The 20,425-nt window shown below is 41.1% G+C and overlaps 1 protein-coding gene across 2 annotated transcripts in view; it reads right to left on the bottom strand.

Annotated features, from left to right (window-relative positions):
* Window positions 1–1,539: 1,539 nt before the first annotated feature.
* Window positions 1,540–20,425, bottom strand: part of MAGI3 (membrane associated guanylate kinase, WW and PDZ domain containing 3) — a 179,053-nt gene continuing 160,167 nt past the window's right edge. Inside the window, exons 16-22 of one of the 2 annotated variants that reach the window (XM_015595538.2) lie at window positions 17,370–17,555; window positions 10,217–10,319; window positions 9,367–9,493; window positions 8,683–8,826; window positions 5,836–5,974; window positions 5,002–5,092; window positions 4,290–4,420 (exon numbers count right to left, since the gene is read on the bottom strand). In XM_015595538.2, the coding sequence (XP_015451024.1) occupies window positions 5,043–5,092; window positions 5,836–5,974; window positions 8,683–8,826; window positions 9,367–9,493; window positions 10,217–10,319; window positions 17,370–17,555 (749 nt within the window). In that variant the 3' untranslated portion in view covers window positions 4,290–4,420; window positions 5,002–5,042. Of the gene's footprint in view, window positions 4,421–5,001; window positions 5,093–5,835; window positions 5,975–8,682; window positions 8,827–9,366; window positions 9,494–10,216; window positions 10,320–17,369; window positions 17,556–20,425 lie in introns of both variants that reach the window. The other variant, XM_015595537.2, reaches the window with a different exon arrangement.

Genomic DNA, 20,425 nt, shown 5'->3' with positions numbered 1-20,425 from the left:
AACAAACAGTTATTTATTAAGGACAAAATCAGGCTCTTGATTTGTGTATTTGCTAATAGTTCTGCTCGACTTTAATGGAAACATTGTAAAATAGACAAATACCCATAGGATTGTCAAAATAGAGGGTTAGGCTAAATTAAAGCCTTTGGCTGTGTTTTTGTATTTTAAATGTATATTGAGAAAGACTCGCGTTCTCTAGTAGACAGAATTCCATTCTTAGGCCTTCATACTCCCTTCTTACACTTCTTAAGGCTCTACTTGCAACATCAACAGATCCAAGCTGGTAGATATCTTAAACTTACTTGGTTAACTAGAGCAAAGATAATAGATATCATGTAATAATTATGGCATGCTTTAAACCAGTCGTTGTATTGCTGATAGACCTTAATAACATGACTAGTAAAGAGCTGCCTAAATAAGTAAACCTGTTATTGTTTTAAAAAGCACAGATAGCTCTTAGGCATCGGAGCATGCCATGAGGACATAAAAAGTTGCTCTGATGTGTTCTTAGCACCAGATCAAGACATCACATTTCGTGTTCCGCAGCCCCAGGGACACAGTGTGGACCGAGCTTCAGCTTAAACACGTCTTTGTGGAAGCCATCAGTCTGTCACACGTTTTAATTTGCATACTCCTGGCTTTCTTAAAACCCAGTTCTCTTTGCATGTTGGACCTATTAAACACATGAAATTCACGTGTTCACATGTTTAAAAGCATTTGGCTTTTTCTACGTGAGAATATCTTAGTATTAGAAAAGGAAACAACCAAGATAGTCTCATGTAGAAACAAAAAGCCATATGCTTTCCAGTGTCCGGGACGTCTGAAACAGGAGTTGACTCCGTTCAAACGCTACTGGATCAATAACATTTGATGTAACTAGGGTAGGAGACAGTATTATAGGATCTGAGTCTAATCTTTCCAGTGAGGCCATGCAAGAGTTTCCCAGAACTTTTTTTTTTGCTGTTTTGATCAGTAAGGAAATATGTCCACTAAACCAACAAAAAACCATTTTGCTGCCTTTCCTGCGACACCCCTCTCCATTACAGGGCTGGGGTTTCATTCCTAGTGGGAGTTCATGCAATGGTAGGAATTAATTTTTCCCCTCAAAAGTAGTAACTTTAGTCTCAAAATAGGTTTTAGGCATTATTCATACCAAGAAGTCAGTCAGAACACTTCATTCTAAAAGTGTTACCTCTAGTAAATAGAATGACTTAAAAATAATGTGAAATGCCAGATTCTGATGAGAGAGAATTTTGTGACCCTGTCACAACTGGAGTTATCCTCCTCTGGCCATTAGAAATGAGCTTATGCAAAGCTCTTTTCTTTACAATGGAAGATATAAAATAGGTATATTTAACTCAAACCAATTGTAAGCTTAACATAAAGTCATCACGATGAGGGTCTTCCTGCTTGTAGGGCTGTTTGCGCTACGTGGAAGGACCAAATCTATGTGAGGACTCAGACCGTGAAGAGAATTAGCTCTACAAATAGAAAGCAACATTAAATAAGCCTAACAGTAGAAGAAATGGAGGCCATGAATCGTTTTTTGTTTTTTTAATATCTATATAAAAAATAACGAGCGATTTACAGATCTCTTTCTCTAATCAGAACTTCAAGTGTGTATATATAAAGGTACTGTACAATATATAAACATTTACAACCAGTACATCCATATTTTGCTTAGCATTCCAAGGCCACATTGCTAAGTCAATATATAATCAGTACAGTGACAGGTTACATAGAAAGGAAAAGAGCCACATCAGACTGACAACATATGACATCAAAGTTATGTCACAGTTAACAATAAAAATAGGCTTTTTATCACTAATTGTAGACTATAGGGAAAATAAATCATTTCTGTGGTACTAAATTCTTAGCATTTATCAAGCCTCCTAATCTTGCTCTATTCAGGTAGTTACAATACAGGGGTAAATATAGTTCTGGATGAAAAGGGGATTTCAAAACTCTTACTCTGGGAAGCATGTCTTATCTACAGGGGCCGATTCCGTTTTACATTAAAGAGTTTCACAGTCAGACTCTGAGAGGGAAGGACCTGGACATAATGTGTTTCACAATAACAAGATGAACCCAGGGTGACAGAACAAGTATGTTCAAATATTCCATAAAATGGTTTTATTCTGAGAAGTTCCTTTATTTATAGATGCCACTGATGCTGCTTCAGGGGACTGAAAAAGCCAGATCTATTTTATGGAATTAAAACCCGTCTCTACCTTCCAATAAACATCTTTAGACTTTAAAAAAAACTCTGAAAATCTGTATGAGCTAAGCAGATGTTTAGTCTCCATTTCTTGTTAAACAAGAAAGTTAATGTAGCTAGAAATTAAAATTGAGATTTAGCAAGAACTGTCTGTCACCAAGTTTGTCCTTACCTGCTGAGCAGGTCTTACAAGGGTTCTGTTCTTAAACACCCGAACTTGTCAGCTGCCACCAGATGAGTTGGTACTTTATCTGGCAGTGGACTCTGAAACTAGTTTCATGATTAAGTCTTTCACATAATATATTTTGACTCTTCAAATATGTATTATCTAGTAACGACTAATGACTTAGTAGGAGGTATAACCAAAATATCCAGAAATAGGAATTTGGTAGTTCTTTCAAATAGCATTAAGCACTACTTCCACACGCTTCTTCGTGGTTTTATAATGAAAGAACTGGGTGATCTGAGACGCTATAATTACATCAGGGCTGGATAACACAGTAGGTGAACTCAAAGTACTTTCTCATTTTGAACATTCAATTGTAAGTAATATCTTTAACAGTTATTTGAAATACCTTACCTCGCCGAATTAAAATACAAAACCATAAAACAGTGTCAATATTTAACTACATTTTTTTTCCCTTTACAGTAGTGATGTTTCAGTTGTTTTTAAACTGGGACATCATCAGTAGCTGTTAGAAGAGGCACCACCATCTTTAATGATGCGTCGACAATCTCTCCTGTAAGGACTCAAATATTTCTCTCTGTAAACATGCAACATGCTATTGAGAATATCAACTTCCAAGCTGAACCTAACGTTTTTATTACTGTGGAAATATCTCAGTAATAAGGAGAAAACGACATGATGCAGTAGATAACTGGGCACAAATACAGAGCTGTGACCGTGTTGTTAGTATCAACATACGTCATGTGTTGAGACACTCATGACGACGAGCTGGGCAGCCAGCCAGGGGGACAGTGGGTTCTTAGCAAACCTAAAGGCCTGTCATGCAGCCTAGGTGACTTGATGCTCAAATCAAATTACACGTGTATGTGTTTCAGAATTTCTGAAAAAGATGACCTTTTTTCTTTTGAAAAATGGTGCTTTTTAGTAAGAAAAGATTACAACTTGTTTTCCTTTGTGTTGTGCTAAAGGTCACAGCCGTCTCTCAGCCACAGCAGCAGTGCCCGCGGCCTTCCTTGCACTTGGCACCTTCCAGGGCCCCGGGGTGATTGTTTTCTTTGCCTCGGGTTCTCTTCCTTTGGGATCTTCCGTTCTGTTTGAAACTGTTGTTCTTTCTTCAGGTTCCTGCTTCACCTTCTTTTCTGACGTTCTGACATTTTCTATTTTCTCTTTACTAGAACTTGTTTCTCCTAAGGTTGCTTTCTTTCCTCTTTCATTTTCGGATACTACTCTGCTAGTAGGGTGGTTAGTCTTTTTGGAGGAAAGAGGCTTTTCATCTATTCTCTTGCTCTTTTTCTCTGGTGACCTTGTTCTGCGGTTTCCAGGCGGACTCTGCTTTGTATCCTTCCTGATAACAGCCGGTTTTTCTTTCCCGTTTGAGATCTGCTCAGCATTGTCCCTCGCACGGCCCGCTGCTCTCCGACTCTCAGCCGCTAAGGATTTGGCTTCGGCATTCGGTTGGTCTTTGTTTCCTTCGGGTTTTTGCTGCTGCTTTGGGCTCGAAGACCGTCCTCTGCTTTTCCTGCCATGATCGTGTCCAGAACCTTCCCTAGGGTAGCTCTGACAACTTTTAGTCTCCCCTTTCCTGGGGCTCAGTGATCGATCTCTGGGTCGTCTCTTGGGGTCATTTTTTAGAGGACTGGAGATCTTTTCTAAATGTTCCTCTGAGTAGCGACTGGCTGACTTTTTGGGACTAGCAGACCTTCCTCTTTGTGTAACTCCATGTTCTGCTTTTAAGAGATTTTTCTTGTCACTGTGCCCAAGACTGCTGCGTGGATCCCTTTTGCTCACAGTTTGCTGGAGAAGAGACTGATTTTCATTTAAAGTGCTTTTCTTTTCAGGTACAATGTCCCTGGAGTCTTCTGCCTTTTCACATATCTGAACTCTCAGCAAAGGTCCTTCGGTTGCTGGCATGGGAGACTCTTCAAATATGGAAGCAGAAGGTGAAGGTGGGGGAAATGGTGACTGTTCATCATAAATCACATTTGAAGATGGAGGGTTAGTAATATCCCAATCACCTAAAAAAAAAAGTGATTTGAGTAGAACATTGTTAAATTTTAGAATTGTAAATAGGAACAATAAGTTTTGAACTTTGACAGCCCTGAGACTTGTACTGACTGCTTAAACAACCTGAATCAGTATTTTATATTTATATACGTTTACATATCTATTAAGGCAGGTGGATACAGACAGCTGTACTTGTACATTAAAAATAGGTTGTTTATATATACACAAAATAACAGTATTCATTTATCCAATTACTTATGTATAATTAGTGATAGATGATGTATAAATTATAAGTAGTAAAGCCCAGAAAAAAAACCTTAAAATTAGACCAAATTACCTGGTCTAAGAGGCTTACTAACCTTAGCTACTATCAATGGAAATACAGCTTAAGGATATGCCAAAATCACTAATAAAGGAGACCGAACTGTGTAACCAGAATGAGGTCATGGGCATATATAATTGTTTTGTATTAAGCTGTCAAATTTAATGTCAAAAGGAAACTGAAAAGTGCAGAAGAGAGAAGTAGATGTATTTAATAGCACCATTTTTAATTAAAAAAGGAGGAAGTGATTTACAAGACATGCAAATTTACCAAGTCTTTTTAAGGAAAGACCAAGAAAAGCCCTGAAAGCCTTAATGTTGCTCAGGTTTCACGTAGGAGCACAGACCGGAAGGAGCCAAACCTGAAGAAGGAAGAGAAAAAGCCTAGGACTATGTAAAAAAAAATCACAGCGCAGTTAGCAAAGATGTCACCGGGAACGTATGTTTACAAGCAGGTGGTGGCAGGTAACACAGTCAGAGTTACAGGCTGGAAGGGGACCGGGGACGGGCATGCCTGCACTTATCCCTCAGCAGCTCCACTGGGGAGGAACCCGGAAGGGACAAGTTCTACGTGGTGTGGCACCCCACTTCTAGACAAGTGTACTCAATTAAAAAAATGGTGACTTTGATATTGTGATATTTCAAAAACACCATGAAGCCAAGGAGATACGAGCTCACTGCGCCCATACCTTATCTCCAGGTGGGGCTACACAGCAATTTGCTTTTGACAAGTGACCATAAAAGCCTAAAGTTTTGCTACTTATCAAGACCAACTTAAAAGAAATAACATTTGAAGAGATTTCAAATGTTTTTCAAATCATTTGCCTCTAATGTCCTTTTTTTACAGGCACATTTCCCTAAAGAAGCAACTGTTTTCTACTTAAATTAGCTTGACATATATTCTGTTCCAATATATTTTCTACTTAAATTAGCTTGACATATATTCATTGCCTGAAGCCACTTATTCTACACCACTATTTAAAATTATGCTGTGTAACTAGATGGTTCTGGTGTTTACCTTTGACTCAGACATTTTTTTCCCTCCTGCTGCCCCCTCCCTAACACACTCTTAACTTTTCAGCTACACCTGAGCTACCTCACTTACCGTGGTCAGGTATCAAGCCAGTCCCTGGCCTCAAGAGAAGAAGAACTTTATTTCCACCGGCCTGAATGAGCTCGATTGCACGAGTATGTGTGATGCCTTGTGTCGGTTCTCCGTTGATTTCAACAATCTGGTCACCAACCTAGGCAGGACAGTCACAGGACCAACATGAAACGAAGCAGCCTTCGTCAGCTTTGCTTCTGTCAACTCTAGAGCTGCTCAGCTTTGCTGAGCGCCTTTCTCATTTCTGAACTATTTAACTCGTCACAATGCTATCATGCTAGAGTTGAGGAGCAGACAGACGGTAGCACGAGGAAGAGAAAACGTCCAATTTACTCTATAAAATCCTACATGGGAGAGTTTTATATGACTAGAAAGTAGAATCTAGGCATCTTGAAATCGAGACTCAAAGACTCAGATAAAACTTAAAAAAATTCACCTGGGAGACTATTAACACGAATACTTATTTAAAACCAATAGCTGGCTCCTACTTGATGATTTAGTGTAGATGATTTCCCTCGGAAACAATTAACTAGGGGAATCAGAATAAGATGCCTCGGTACCATCGCTATCTACTAGATGTATCTGTTATTTTCAAGGAAAAATATGGACGAATCAAGTATAACTTTTACAGATGGCCTGATTAAAGATAATGATGGTAGTGATTTTAAAATATATTTCAAAGTGACAAGCAATTCAAGGGTATGGACTTAAAAACTGAACAACTGAAATTTCAAAAAGCATTTCAAATATAAGCTTACTAAAACAATCCAGAAATGACACAATAGACTAGATAATTATTTAACAAAGACTGGTGGGACAACTGACCGCAGGGGCTAGGACACTGGGTTCTGGAGTCATAATTTCCGTGACTCACTCCTGGCTGCACCCCCTAGAGTGGGCCCATTTCCCTCTCTCTTAAATGGGATGGGTAATAATCAGTACGGACCTCTTGGGGTAGCTGGATTTAATGAGATAAAACATGATTAAACACCAAGCACAAATAAATGTTAACTTCAAGTTATCCATTTTCTGTCCCCTCTCAAATTTAAAGTACTTCAGTGTGAATTTAACTGTAGACTACGATGCAAAAAATTTCAAGTAAACTATGAAATAGAATAAGTGTTTTTGTTGCATATTTATGAAAAAAAGATCAATGGATTTAGCATGTAAAGTAGAGATAATTAAAAGCAACGAGTTAGATGGCAACCATGGAGGAAATGAGAACTCTTATCCCCAGAATATATAAGTGAGACAAAAATGAGCACCCAGATTTCTCTTAAGTGATTGAAGATAAACCATTTTCATGAGGAAATACAGATGACAAATTAGCACTAGATATGTAATCCTGCTGGAAATTAGAAGAATAAAAATTATAGTAGACAGTATTTGGAGCATACTTTGGGTATAGAACATTGAAGTTATAATTTCGATCACATTCTTTGGCTTAAATTTACTGTCCAAACCTGTATATTATTGTTTTAGCACAACAGATTGCAATAAAACTTGTAATTGAACAGATTTGCCACCAGGTGTCATTTTTGTTTAACTTTAAAGCTAAACTGGGGGGAAGGAGAAGACAGCCATGGCTTTAAGATTTATGCGATAAGCCCTCGGAGAGGGAACACCTTCGGTAACGGTCTGTACAAAGATATCAGCCAGAAAAATGGCACCTTTGAGAGGGAAATGTAAACCTTTTACAACTTTGTTACTTTAAAATTTTTAAATGTGATAATAAAATGGGGACTACATCTTTTAATAGTACAAATTCAGGTCTGTATTGCAAAAACTGGGGCGGGGGGCAGACAAGAAGAGAGAAAAGAATGAGAACAGAATCAAAAGGAGGAGAAAAGTAGGAAGAAGGGATAGGGAAAAAATTATGTTCCTTTAAAAAAATGTCACTATTTTTAAGACAGTCTTGCGGTTTTTAAAACATCCACTAAAAATGTATTAAAGGTACAAATAACATTTCTAACACATCGCCTGCATTATCTCATAACCTGTTAAGAACCTACATGCTCCCGAAGGAATCAAATACAAACGGACACGAGCCACGGCCAGTCATGGGAGGCACACACGCTGGGCTTAGAGGATGACGGGCCTCGGTCACAGGCTGAGTGGGCCCAGCAAGGGACTTAGTCTCCGTAAACCTCAGTTTTAAATCTGTAAGGGGGGATCATGGGACCTATCTCACAGCGTCTTTTGTGAGATTACAACTAATATATGTGAAAACATGTAAAGATTTTTCTAAATCAGACTTTGTTCTATGTTAAACATGTAAGTGTGACACTGGTCCCTAATAGGAACTTTTCCATTTAGCTGACTCTCATTTCCTTAGCCCACAACCTTCTTCTCCTCTCTAAATTTAAGCCAGATTCAAGAACCAGCTTCAGACTCACTAAATTTAGAGACTCAATGACTCAACACCTTTCCATCTATATTAAAGTTAACATTTTCTGTTTTGCTGAATTACACTATTATATTGTTTGCTCATCGTTTCACATCACCCAGGTCCTGTCTACCCAGTAGAAGGTTCTGGGAGAGCATCTTCAGTATTCAAAAAAAGTTATCTGATGAGCTAGAAACATTACCCATCCACTCTATTCTTTCAACAAATATCCATGGAGCACCTACTGTGAATAGTCAAGGCGCCACGTCCTGGAATGACAGGCACAGACACAAGTACAGATGTATGCAGCACAGCATGGTAGACTGGAGAGGAAGGAGGGGAAATGGCAAGCGTCTGCCTTTCAGGCTTCGGTGACGGAAGGGCTTTCTACATCCCCTGCCATCAACTATTTCCAGAAGCTTCCAGTCAGCACCAAAGGGCACGTCCAGGAGCCAACTCACGTGAACTCTGCCGTCTTTGAGCGCAGGTCCGTCCTCGGCAAGACGCAGGATGAAGAGCCCCATGCTGTACTCCTTCCCGCCCCGCAGGCTGAAGCCGAAGCCCCGCGGGCCTCGCTCCAGCTCCACTGCGCAGCAGCCGAGGCCCTGGAGCGAGAAATGGAAGCGCGACAAGCTGTCGTGGACGGCCTCCTCCGCGGTTTGGAAGGAAGACGACCTTTATAGCTGGAGAAATAATTTCTAAACCATAAGGAAGGAATGGAAGTTTGGGGTGATGGGCGACTTAGTTTTTACAAATGCAGCCTAAATTAATCTGAAGATCATATGCCTTCTCTACTAGCTGGTCACTGTGCAATAGAACAATGAGAAACCAGAATTTCGGGAAGGTCTTTAAGTTTTAAGTTCTTTTGATTTTCCCGAAAAAAAAAAAAATTTCAAACCCTACTTTAACTCAAACACTGCTATTTCCAAGTATTTAACAAGGGTTCGAATTTCTCCTTTTCTGCAGGGCACACTTCTCTCTCACTCTTTGCATTCTCTTACGGAAGCCAAAAGCAAACACACAGTAGGTACTCAAGAATTATTAATTTGGGGAACAAATTTATCTGAGCTGATCTGCAAGAAAACGTCAAGGGTCAGTGATTCAGCAAATGAAGACGGCAGCCCGCATATGGGGTCTTCGCTCACCTGACTGTGCCGACTGCCCACAATGGAAATTGTCGCGGTGTCGGGCTGGGCAAGGTGCTTGTGGTCAGACCACGAATGTCTGTAAGAAGCCGAGATGTCTTTCCCGATCTCACCTTCTAGGGCACTTCTACGAGAGAGAAATCAGTCAGTCTCTGTCTGAACTGAGAAAATGAAAAACAGTAAAAGTATAGGTGGTTTAATTTTTTTTTTTTTAAGCCGAACCTTGCCATTCTCCCCGACAAAGTGCTACAATGACAGACTACATCCAGAAGCAGAGATGCGAGGCAAACACCTGGTCGTTCAACTACGGCACAGCGTGGTCTACCAGCTGCCCCCATGTTGCTCCGTTTTTAACGGCATCTCAGTGCAGATAACGTCCGGGAAAATTGCACACAAGTAGCTGAACCAGAGAGCAGATAAGCTGACCTCGTCACAGTGAAAGACAGCTCTCCTGCACCACCAACACCTGCGAAGATGCTGAGTTTCCTGAGATCTAGTTTTTGTTTTATGGCTCATATTTTCAACGGAAGAGGAAAGAAATAGGTACAAATCCTGCTCAGTCTGAGAGGACAGCAATCCACACGGGTCTGGGGCTTCCCTCCCCAAATTAGGAGGGTCCAGAGCAGCAGAGCCAGTGCCCGTGTCGCTTCTTTCGAATCTCCACTTGTCAGGCCTGACTGGATAATTATGCTGTGCCCTGGGCTGGGGCTAGGAAGGGCGGGATAACGGTTCCTGAGCGGGTGGAGGGTGGGAAATCCAAGAGCGCTCACTCGGACCCCACCCTGGCTTGGGCTGGGGGGCGGGGGGGGGCGGGATCAGAGCACAAACCAAAACCTGAGAACAGCCCCACCTGTCTCCAGGTATGTGGTTGGCCTGTGACTGTCCCATGGGCCTGTGCTGCAGGGCTGGGCTTTGCCTGGCTGAGTTTGTTCCTGATGGTGGACCGTGATGCTCTGTTCAAATGAGAAAACAAGAGAAATAAGAATTTGTACATAAAAACGTGAAGGCCAAGTGGATCTATGAAAGCGAGACAACGAATGGTTACTGCGTCACCGACTTTGGTGACTAACTCCAATGGCACAGTGAGTGGGACATGGTCACCTCTTGCCCTGTGGCTTCGGATGCACGTTTTATGTTTGAAGAGACTAGCAACCCTTACTACACACACCTTCCCTCTTCCACCTTTGTTTTGATCATTCATATAACAAGAAAATCTGAAACGAACATAGTAGTAATGTTACCACGAGGACATCTTGTAGCCCATCGTGTGGGTCTCCAGAGCACATAACTGGTAAACCATTCTGGATGACAGCGACAGGACCCAGGACTGCTGGAACACAGGCACGTCTGCAAACCATCCACCCATCTTTGCACCTGCATCTTTAATACGGGAGCAGTTACCTTGCCTGGCACTGAATACCAAAGACAAACATAAAACCATCCCGAGTGTTGACAAATGTTTGTAAAGATTTTCCTGCTATTTTCTAAGAGCACAAACATAGGTGAGAACAAAGTAACACTTGTTTCTGTATGCTCTGCAACGGCTCCAGATCGCCTGTTGTTCTTTGAAGGCAGATCTCATAATAAGCACAGCAGCCAGAGCTAGACGGCGAGTCGCAGGAGATGACAGTTATGAGAGACTCTTCAGGCTGCCAGATCCATTTTTAAAGCTGAAACTTTCTAATATTTTATCCTGTCCAAATGTCAAACATAGGATATTTAAAACATCAAAGAGAGTGAGCATAGTTTAGATTAAGACCATGAACTCTGAAGCAAGACTGATGGGGTGGAAGCCTGACCTCGTTATTTATTGGCTGTGTGTTCTTGAGCAAATTACTTAAATTCTCTGTGCTTCCAAACATCTCATCTATAGAAAGGGAGTTATAGCTACCTCATTTTTACATAGAGTTATATATAAAAATATATGATTAAAACAGTGCCTGGTCTATTCACTATAGAAATGTTTCTATTATAATCATCATAATCCTCAAAATGATAAAGTCTTATTTGGGGCTATAGTTCTCTTAAAGTGTATATTCTGAAATATTTACCTTATTTAGCAAAAAAATGCTTGATGTAGAGGCCATTTTTAGGTTGGAACATGTGGAAACGGATATAAACTGAATCTTGGACTATAACAGAGAAAGACCGACCTTGACAAGGGATACGCGTGTTCAGGAAGCAGTTTCTATTGAAGCAGAAACTTAGGCTCTACTACACGCAACACGATTCTGTGCCTGAATCAGGCTGTCTTCCAAGTTCTTGGGACTAAAAACAAATTATTTTTAAGAACTTCTTGCAACTGAAAGCTAGAGAGGACTCTGAAAGCACAGGCAGGAGTACAGCAGGTGGAGGAGGAGGGCCATGTCCCGTGGTCCGGCTGTGGTGGCCCTGGGGGTTTCCAGTGCTGCCTCTGGCTGCCGGGCTCCTGAGTCCAGGTGGGTTTGCGCAGCGGGAACCAGATGTCGGGGTGCGGGACTAGCGTTTGCGGAACTTATCCAAGGGCCATCTTTCCTCTTCAACATCGAGTGTTCCAGGATGGGAGAGTGGAACATGACCTGGACATTTGTCTGTTGCTCTTTTTCTATCACTATCATGAGTTTAGTTCCCTAATTAGCTTAACGAGTTACTTATACTGGCCTCCTCGCCGCCAGTCTCGTCTTTATTCCGCTCCCTGAGCTCCAGTCCCAGCTCACACACCGAAACGTGCCGCTGCCTTGTTAGACCTCTCTGGTAACCTTGTGTTGCTCGTGAGATACCATTCAAACGTGTCACCTGGGCGCTTCTGCCTTTCCACTTTCCCTCCTGTTCAAAACGTCGCCTCCTCTGTGAAATCCTACCCGGCTCCTTAAGCATACTGTTTTCATGGCATTTAACACACTGAGACTAAGTGAATACCTGTCTCTCCGGCTGGACCGTCGACTTGATTACAGGAATCACACCTTATATACCTGGAAGTTCTTCCACCTTTGTTTACTGTGTATGTCAATTTCAAGTTACCTGCCACTGAAGTTGAGTGTTCATTATAGAGCTGAATTCTCCTGCCATTGTAAATCATGGCTACTACTAAGGGAATGGACACTCATGGAAAAAATGACATCTATCAACAAGGTGACTGGGAGATTAGATAATGTGCACCGCTGTATGAGTTCAATTTAGAACATTTTTTGGCTTCACTCGTGTGGCCAGAGCAACTTCAGAACAAGAGAGTATAAATAACTAGATCTATTTCAAAATTTCCTCTACTGCCCCCTCAGGGTGACAGATGTCACTGCTGGGCAAAAGGCACTGCAAATCGGTGCTTACTCTTTCAATTACATGTCTTTTGTCTTCTTCAAGGTGAAATAAAACTTTCCATCGTTGCTATTTCTTTTCACTTTTAGTCTTTCAACCCATGCTCACATGGCTCCTCCAACTTAATCTATGTTAAAAGCCGTTGTACTTCTCAAAGTTAAATATGCCATGATGCCAAAGAGGCCTATGATCTCGGTGCATTTTACCTGAAAACCGTTCAAGCAGTAAAGCAATGGGTAAGTATCTCTCTCCCTCAACGAGAATTACACTTTTTCTGGAGTTTCAGTATGTAACTACTTGTGAAAAAGAGTAGTATTAGATAAACACAAAATTCCATAGTTAAACTATAGTGACAAATGTTACAATGTAGTGGGAACCACCATTACCAAGAATAAATAAGAATCCTTTGAGAGAACTTTCTAAAACTCTACTAAAGGACATAAAAGATGATCTAAATAATTGGAGAGACATCTCATGCTCGGGTGGAATGACAATGTTTAAAGGTATAAATTTTCCTAAAGTTAATATATATTTAATGTATCCCAGTAAAAACTGTAGTTGGAGTTTTGAAATATCTAGCAAATCCATAGAGACAAAGTACATGAGTGGTTTCCTGCAGGGGTGATAGAAGGGTCTGGAATGAGTGGTGACTGCGGCACAGCCTTGTAAGTGTACTAAAACCACTGAATTGTACTTCAATGAATTTTGTAGTATATGAATTATATATCAATCAAAAGAAAAAAAAGAGATGAAAACTAAATGTCATGTAAGATCCTGGATTGGAGCCTGGAATAATAAAGTGACATTTTAAAAAAAGCATATAGTTCTGAGGAGGAAAAAAAAATCTATAACACAGTACCAGTTATATAACTCAAAAATAAATGCCAACACACAAAAATATGTATTTTAAAAGACAGATAAGCAAAACGAGTCATATACAACACACTGGAACAGTCTCCAGTGAGAATAGGAAGGGGATTGAGAGTAGGAAATGGAGACAAATAGGAATGAACAGATAAAGAAATGGGAAAAACGAAACAAAACAAAAATTATGGCACCACCACCAGACCATTCGAACGCAGTCCTTGGTGGCCTTCAGTAACTTCTGTTCACTGTTAATGATGAAATGAACGAGGCCTGACACAAAATTAGAAATCGATCTTGGAAAATAATACAATTGAAAGATTTCTTTACAATAAACAAGAACAGCCAGACATAATCGACGTTATGTTCTGTACGTGAGAACAAGACACCACGGCGGCGGAGGCAGTGCCCGCGCTGGGCAGGCCACGAGGCAGGCAGACAATCCCACGTCATGCCCGTGCCGGAGCGTTTCGCACCAGCCGTGACGTGGTTTGGGAGCTTCGTTAACCCATTTTCTTGACAAAATAAGCACGAATGTTAAATAGTGTCCAGCGAAAGGAGAAAAAGAGTGAAGGGAACAAGTTCTTCCTTCCCCAGGCACCTGTCTTTTATCTGTTGGCAGAGAACGGCTTATGGAGCCTGCGGGAGCGGTTTCGGGTGGGATGGAAGGCAGCTGCGAGGCATGGACCTGGCTGCGGGATTTCTGAAAACAGCTTTAGAGCTTTAAATATTCATTTGACTTCTTGGTGCAGTTGATGGATTTTATAATGAATACAATGAGAAACTCGGAAGACTTACAAACTACGAATGAGACTTTTATGGACAGAAGAGACACTTTCTATTTTTTTTTCCCTGAGAAAAACACGATTCTGAATGTTTCCACAGTGTAATCAAACTCAGAGTATAATAAAATAAGGTGTAATCACTGAAATGTGATTTTACATGTCAAATGTGATCACGGTATAAGGGGCTGTGCCTACATATGAACTATACCTTACGGTGGGTATCTGCTAGGGACGTTCCTTCCGCCCTTCCATTTTCCTAAGTGCTGGCATTTTATGGGAAAACTTGAGTGTGTTCAGAGGTTATTGGGCCAGAATGTCAAAGTTAACTTTTACTCTAAGAAAAATGATCAAGCAATTTTGGACAAACTTAGAGAAAACACTATCAACAATAAAGGGTAATTTGGGGGCGGGGAATATACTAAGAGAAAGAAGTGGTCTTTCTACCACTGACCTATCTATCTCGGCGTTACTCAGTGTGAGATTCATGGGTCAGTCAGCAATAAGATGTGTACAGATATCGAAAGTACTTAGAAAATTTTATAATGATTTGATAGAGTAATTTTATATCTTTTTTACTTTTTATTTAATTTTTATTATATTTCACAAAAATGTGATGGACTGGAAAATAACCACTGGCCTTTTTCTGTAGATGGTTTGAGAAACACTTATCTGTACTACGGCCAGCTGCACTGCTTCTAGCAGCTTCCACCACGACTGCATGTCAAGTGCCCTCTACGCATCATTCTCAGGACAACCCTGAAGTGGTACTTCCTGGGGCACTGAAGCCTGCTTTGCTTTGTGGGTCACGGAACAAACTTAAGGCTAAAATGCAGGCTACGGAGATCATGGTAAAGAAACTGAGAGAAAGCAAGCTCACCAAAATTATGCTAATTCTTCATTCAAAAAAATTCTACTGAGTACCTACGATGTGTCTAACATTGTATTAGGCCCTTAGGATCCAGCACTGAAACTGACAAAATCTCTAACTTCATGAATCTTATCTTATGACTTTACAGTCTGGTGGAGAAGATGACAACAAACAGTTACATAATCTCAGGTAGAGGTAAGGTGAAGCGGGTAAGGGATGAGAGGAGGCAGAGGGTTATTTTAGAAGCTGCGGTTAGGGAAGGAGCAGCAGTTAAGAGGCAGATTCTGCAGCCAAACTGCCTGATTCTAATACTGGTTGTGTCACCTGCTGGCTCCATGACCATGAGCATGTCATCTAACTGCTCTGTGACTCAGTTTCCTCATCTACAGAATGGGAAAATAACAGTGCCTACCTAAGATTAGTGTGAGCACTGAATGAGTTAATAGATTTAAAGTATTTAAAGACAGTATCGGCCACATACTGTTTATTAAATATTACTATTTCCTTAGGCGGAGAGATTTCAGCACAGACCTGAATGAGGGAGCCAGCTTTGCAAAGATGCGGTCAAATAATGACAGCCATCATCAGATGAAAACCTTAGGGCATTTATACAGATTATGTATGTTTTCACCTTTAGTCTTCACTATGGCCCTGAAATGGATATTATTATTCCCGTTCCATACATAAAAAACTGAAGGGTGGAAATGTGAAGTGGCTTGTTTCAGGTCACACGACTAGCTAATAGGTGTCAGGGAACTCTGTCAAAAGTCTTCTTTCCTCTATGGGGATTATATTGCCTCTGCTAGGTATAGGCACAGAACTGAAATCTGACTTTTACTTTGTTCATTCATTCATTCATTCATTCATTCACCCATTTACTCATTCCTTCATTCGAAAATATTTATGGAGCACCTACTAGGTATCGTAGTCAACTGCTAATATTTTCTTTGTCTTCAAAGAGCAGGTGCTCCGTTTAAACAGGGAGACAGTTATATAAGAACGATGCCGAATGGGTCGCAGAGAGGAGGCCCACGCGCACGGACAACGAGGCCTCGCTCAGGGGAGGGCTTGGGAAGTACATTTAAAAGGCCGGGTGAGAGCGAAATCGTAAAAAAAAAAAAACCCCTTCTGTGCAGATAGTGGGAAAACACGAGAGCGTCTACCGAGGAGGATTTTAGGAGGAGGAGTCAGCAGAGGCTGGGACAGAGTCTGGGCTCACTGTGCGACAGACTAGAGAAGGGAAAAGGGCAGAGGCGGGGATGTCACAGGCTCCTCGCACTAAAAAGGGCCTCCGAGAGCCACCAGGTGAGCTCAGGTCCACTCGGGATCCCTAGGGGTTCTGGGACAGAGAGGAGATTTAAGACCTTAGGTGGAAAAGTATGAGAGGCAGCAGAAAGAGAGCAGAAGAGACGACAACTCAAAGACCCGAAAACTGACTGGACGAAAAGATCCCGGGGGACACGGGACACGAATACACACTGTAGTACGAGCGATTTCAACATGCAAGGCTGACCCTTCATAATTCTGCTGTTTTTGGCTTCTCCTCATTAGTTTTACAAAATCAGAGAAAACGAATGAGCATTATGTAATGGTTACTTTGTAACTCGTAAACAAAGACTACGAACTGGTGCTATTCAAAATGGCTCCTAATTAGAAATTCTTAATGGTCAAAAGGCAGCTTTCAAGCAAGGCGAGACACTGCTCGTATTTTATGCCCTATTTACTGGCCATCCCTGCACGTTCTGTCTCCCCATTTATAAGGCAGTGCCCAGAACAAAGCCCTGCCTCCAAGGAAAGGCACACTTTGGTATGGCTGGACATGAAAGACCATCAGTGACTTCCTTTGAACTCTTCAGAGGATATCCTCTCTCTCCAGCAGAGGCTTAAGATGTCATTTTACGAAAATAAAATCTGAAAAGTATTCTAATCTCTTTCACTTCTGGGGACTTGCTTCTCCCGGTACATAAATAAATGGGCGCCACTCAGTAGCTGGGTTCTTTTTCTTGAGCTGCTGACTTTATAATCAACTTTTAAATTCGTTAAATGGCAAAGGCAAAACACAAGACTCCAGTGATAAAACCGCACGGTTCCATCACCGCAGCGACCCCGGCAGTGCCGGAAGACGCCGCCGCCTTCCGCGGGCTCTGTGCCCCCCGGGTGAGCGAGGGGAAGGCAGGTCTGCTGGTTCTTACCTTCCTCGGCAATGACTGTTAGTGTGACAGTGACACCGGCGTCTTTGATCAGCTGAACAATGCTATCATGGGACAGTCCGACAATGGACTGTCCGTTCACCGCAGAGATCTGATCTCCGACCTTCAGTTTTCCGCAGCGGTCGGCCGGACTTCCTTCTATGACTCGGCCGATTTTATGAGGGATAACTATGAGAAACAAATCCCCAGGGTTTCAATTATTTGACGTATCTGTTAGTGTTGGATTTATCATCATCAGTGTTACTTAAAAATTCTACACAATAACATCAAAGAAGATTCTTTGAAAAATACAGCAAAAAAAGCAAATGCGCTCATCCTTTCCAAATGCAACCATTTGCATATTATCGTTCACTTCTGCGACATGCCCACTCTTTACATCCGTTGCAACGATAGCATATAAACCTCTTTGCTATTTTCCACTTACCACGAACCTTTTAAACCTTTTTCCAATTTTTATAGTGTCATCTTAATAATCCTGTTTAAAGGCTACTGACCCCACTGATAATTTTTCACTAATCTGATGTTTCTTGTTTGTTGTTGGCTTTTCGGGCTGCATTGTGTTTTTGGCTATTTTAGAAACTGCTCCAATGAGACCATCTTTGGTTCTGTTGAAGGTGCATTCAATTCCATGAGAGACCTTGTAAATAAATGCAGTTCAAACTCAAGTTTAGGACTCAAAAGTTTCTGGTCCAAAATCCAGCACTATGAAATAAATGACTGACCATTAAAAATGAATCATACTTAGTTCTACAGCAAAATTCATTCTTTTTATTTATGCCTTTAGATCTTTTTCAAATTAAAGACGCTGAATGGAAATAATAGAACATTAAATGGTTCATGTTAAGATTATTTGGCTCATGGATAAAATCCTACCCTGAATGCACAAAGCTGAGCCTAAGACCTTTGCAAAGACACTCTGTGCAGTTCTTCTAATGCTAAATGCTTCCCTAGACTATTAAGACGCTTTGCTATTGTTATAGCTTAAAATGATATTCAGGAATTTTGTCTAGATATCTTTCACCATTTAATAAGAGGTATTTGTATTAAGACACAAATGTTCTTTCCATGTTCTCTGAAAATTTCCTTACCTAGTTAGGTAAACTTATCGGGTATTTGGGCTCCTGCTGATTGCTGATTGTTATGAACAGGGATAATTAATATTTTAAATGGCGCTCTAATTATGTTTAATTTCCATAGTAAAATGAGCTCCTTTCTAAGTATTTCTGAGTCTTATTTGGTGTATATTAGGGACACTTTAATAGATCTTCATTTGGGCTCGAAGTCATTGTTCTCTGTGATTTATGTTCCAACAGATACTGCCATTCCTTGGCTCTTCTAGAATTATACAGTAAGAGATTTTATCTTAAAGTAGAGGAAGTCGATGTTGGAAGCGAGTGCCTTTTAGCTCTGAATTACATCAAGCACTTATGATGCCATTGTCCTAACAAACAAAGTAATCAGAAAAGAGCCCGAGCAGTAAGGGCTGTGTCCTGAGCCAGGCCCTATGGGCTGATTCACTGACACAGTATAACAGGTGGCACATCAGAAACATATGGTGACTCATATGGTGGCCCTGTGGTGACCTTCGAAAATCAATACGTTAGTTATTTTCCTTCACAGAAAAGATTTACTTGTACATAGTGTCTATTCTAGATCCCCTGAGAGGAAAATCATTCAGCTCCTTGGCATCCTGAAAGGGGTTCCTGAAAGGGGTTTGTTCGGACTTGGGGAAGCATCAAACAGAATTAGTCTCTGAAGTCCTTTCTCGTCATGCAAGCAATGTGGTCAAAAGGAATCGGCAGATCTTACTGCAGGACTGCCGGAAGGGTTAGTCGTCTGGGTGAGGGAAGGTGAAAGCAGCCCAACTGTTACTGTCTTGGCTTCTACAGCAGTGCCACCAAAATGATTAAACATAGCAGACAGACCAGTGGAAACATATTCTCTGAATGGATTGAGACGTTTTCAAGATAACCCCTTAGAGTACGAGTAGCTAAGGAAAAGTCGGAAGTCCAGTCCTGCTTTTGCTGGTATATGAATTCCATAGGCATTTGCCATAAAGCCAATTTATCTGTCGTCATTCACGTTTGGCCTAAATCTGTCTCACAGACGGGCCTGTCCAGCTGCCGAGGTCACTTTCGTGCTCTTAAAAAACTTTTCAGAAAAAGAAATGACAGTAACTAGAAATGTCCCCTTCTAAAAGAAATCCTTTGCAACCAGAACTGAAAAGTATATGATAAGAAAGAGAAACACGACAACCTCTGAAGTACTGGCAAAGCAAAAACTAGCCGAGTCCTTTCATCTTAAATACAGGTCTTTCCTACGTACTCCATTCATTTGGCACTTACTCCAACTGGGTCCGGGGAGGAGGCTGGACCTGGATCTCCAGCCTTTGAGAGAGTCAGCGGTAGAGAATCTCAGAATTGTATAACTGGTATTAGAGATGCTACTGGGAACTCTTCTTGTGACAGATGTCACCAGAGAATACAGTTAATCAGATGGAAAAAATAACCTTTACTGAGCACAATACCAATCTATACTAAGACCAGACCCATAAAGAACGACCTGTTCTGACAGGCAGTTCACCTGCCTTTTCTCCATTAAGCAGTCTGCAGAGATTGCTCAGTCTGAGAGTGAGGCGCCTCACCCCAGCTTACCCCGGGCCCCGTCTTCTATCTATAAGAGATGAATGGAGGTCCAAGAAGACTGCTTGCAGGGCTGCTCAGCATTCTGTGAGATTATTAACTAGCACTTCAGTGAAATTATCAATTCTGGTTTTGCACCACGACTGCAAATCTCAAGTACATTATATAAAATTCACTGACAACCTAAGCCTAATTTACCATTCAAGCTGATAATTAATGAGCTGCAAACACTCATTTCCTGCCACGCACTAGCTGCTGCCTCGATTTTACATTTTAATTGGGCTTTCTTTCCCATCTCATTACTCAAATATTAATAAACTTTTTAAAGGTTCTTTTAAAAAAATCAAGAGACAGTGTGACAAACAATCTTACAAATAACAATAATGATGATGGCTG

This window comes from Pteropus alecto, unplaced genomic scaffold (assembly GCF_000325575.1).
Source record: "Pteropus alecto unplaced genomic scaffold, ASM32557v1 scaffold106, whole genome shotgun sequence".
Lineage (NCBI taxonomy): Eukaryota > Metazoa > Chordata > Mammalia > Chiroptera > Pteropodidae > Pteropus > Pteropus alecto.
Note: the sequence above shows the minus strand (reverse complement) of the source record. Positions and strands in the feature narration are given on the sequence as shown.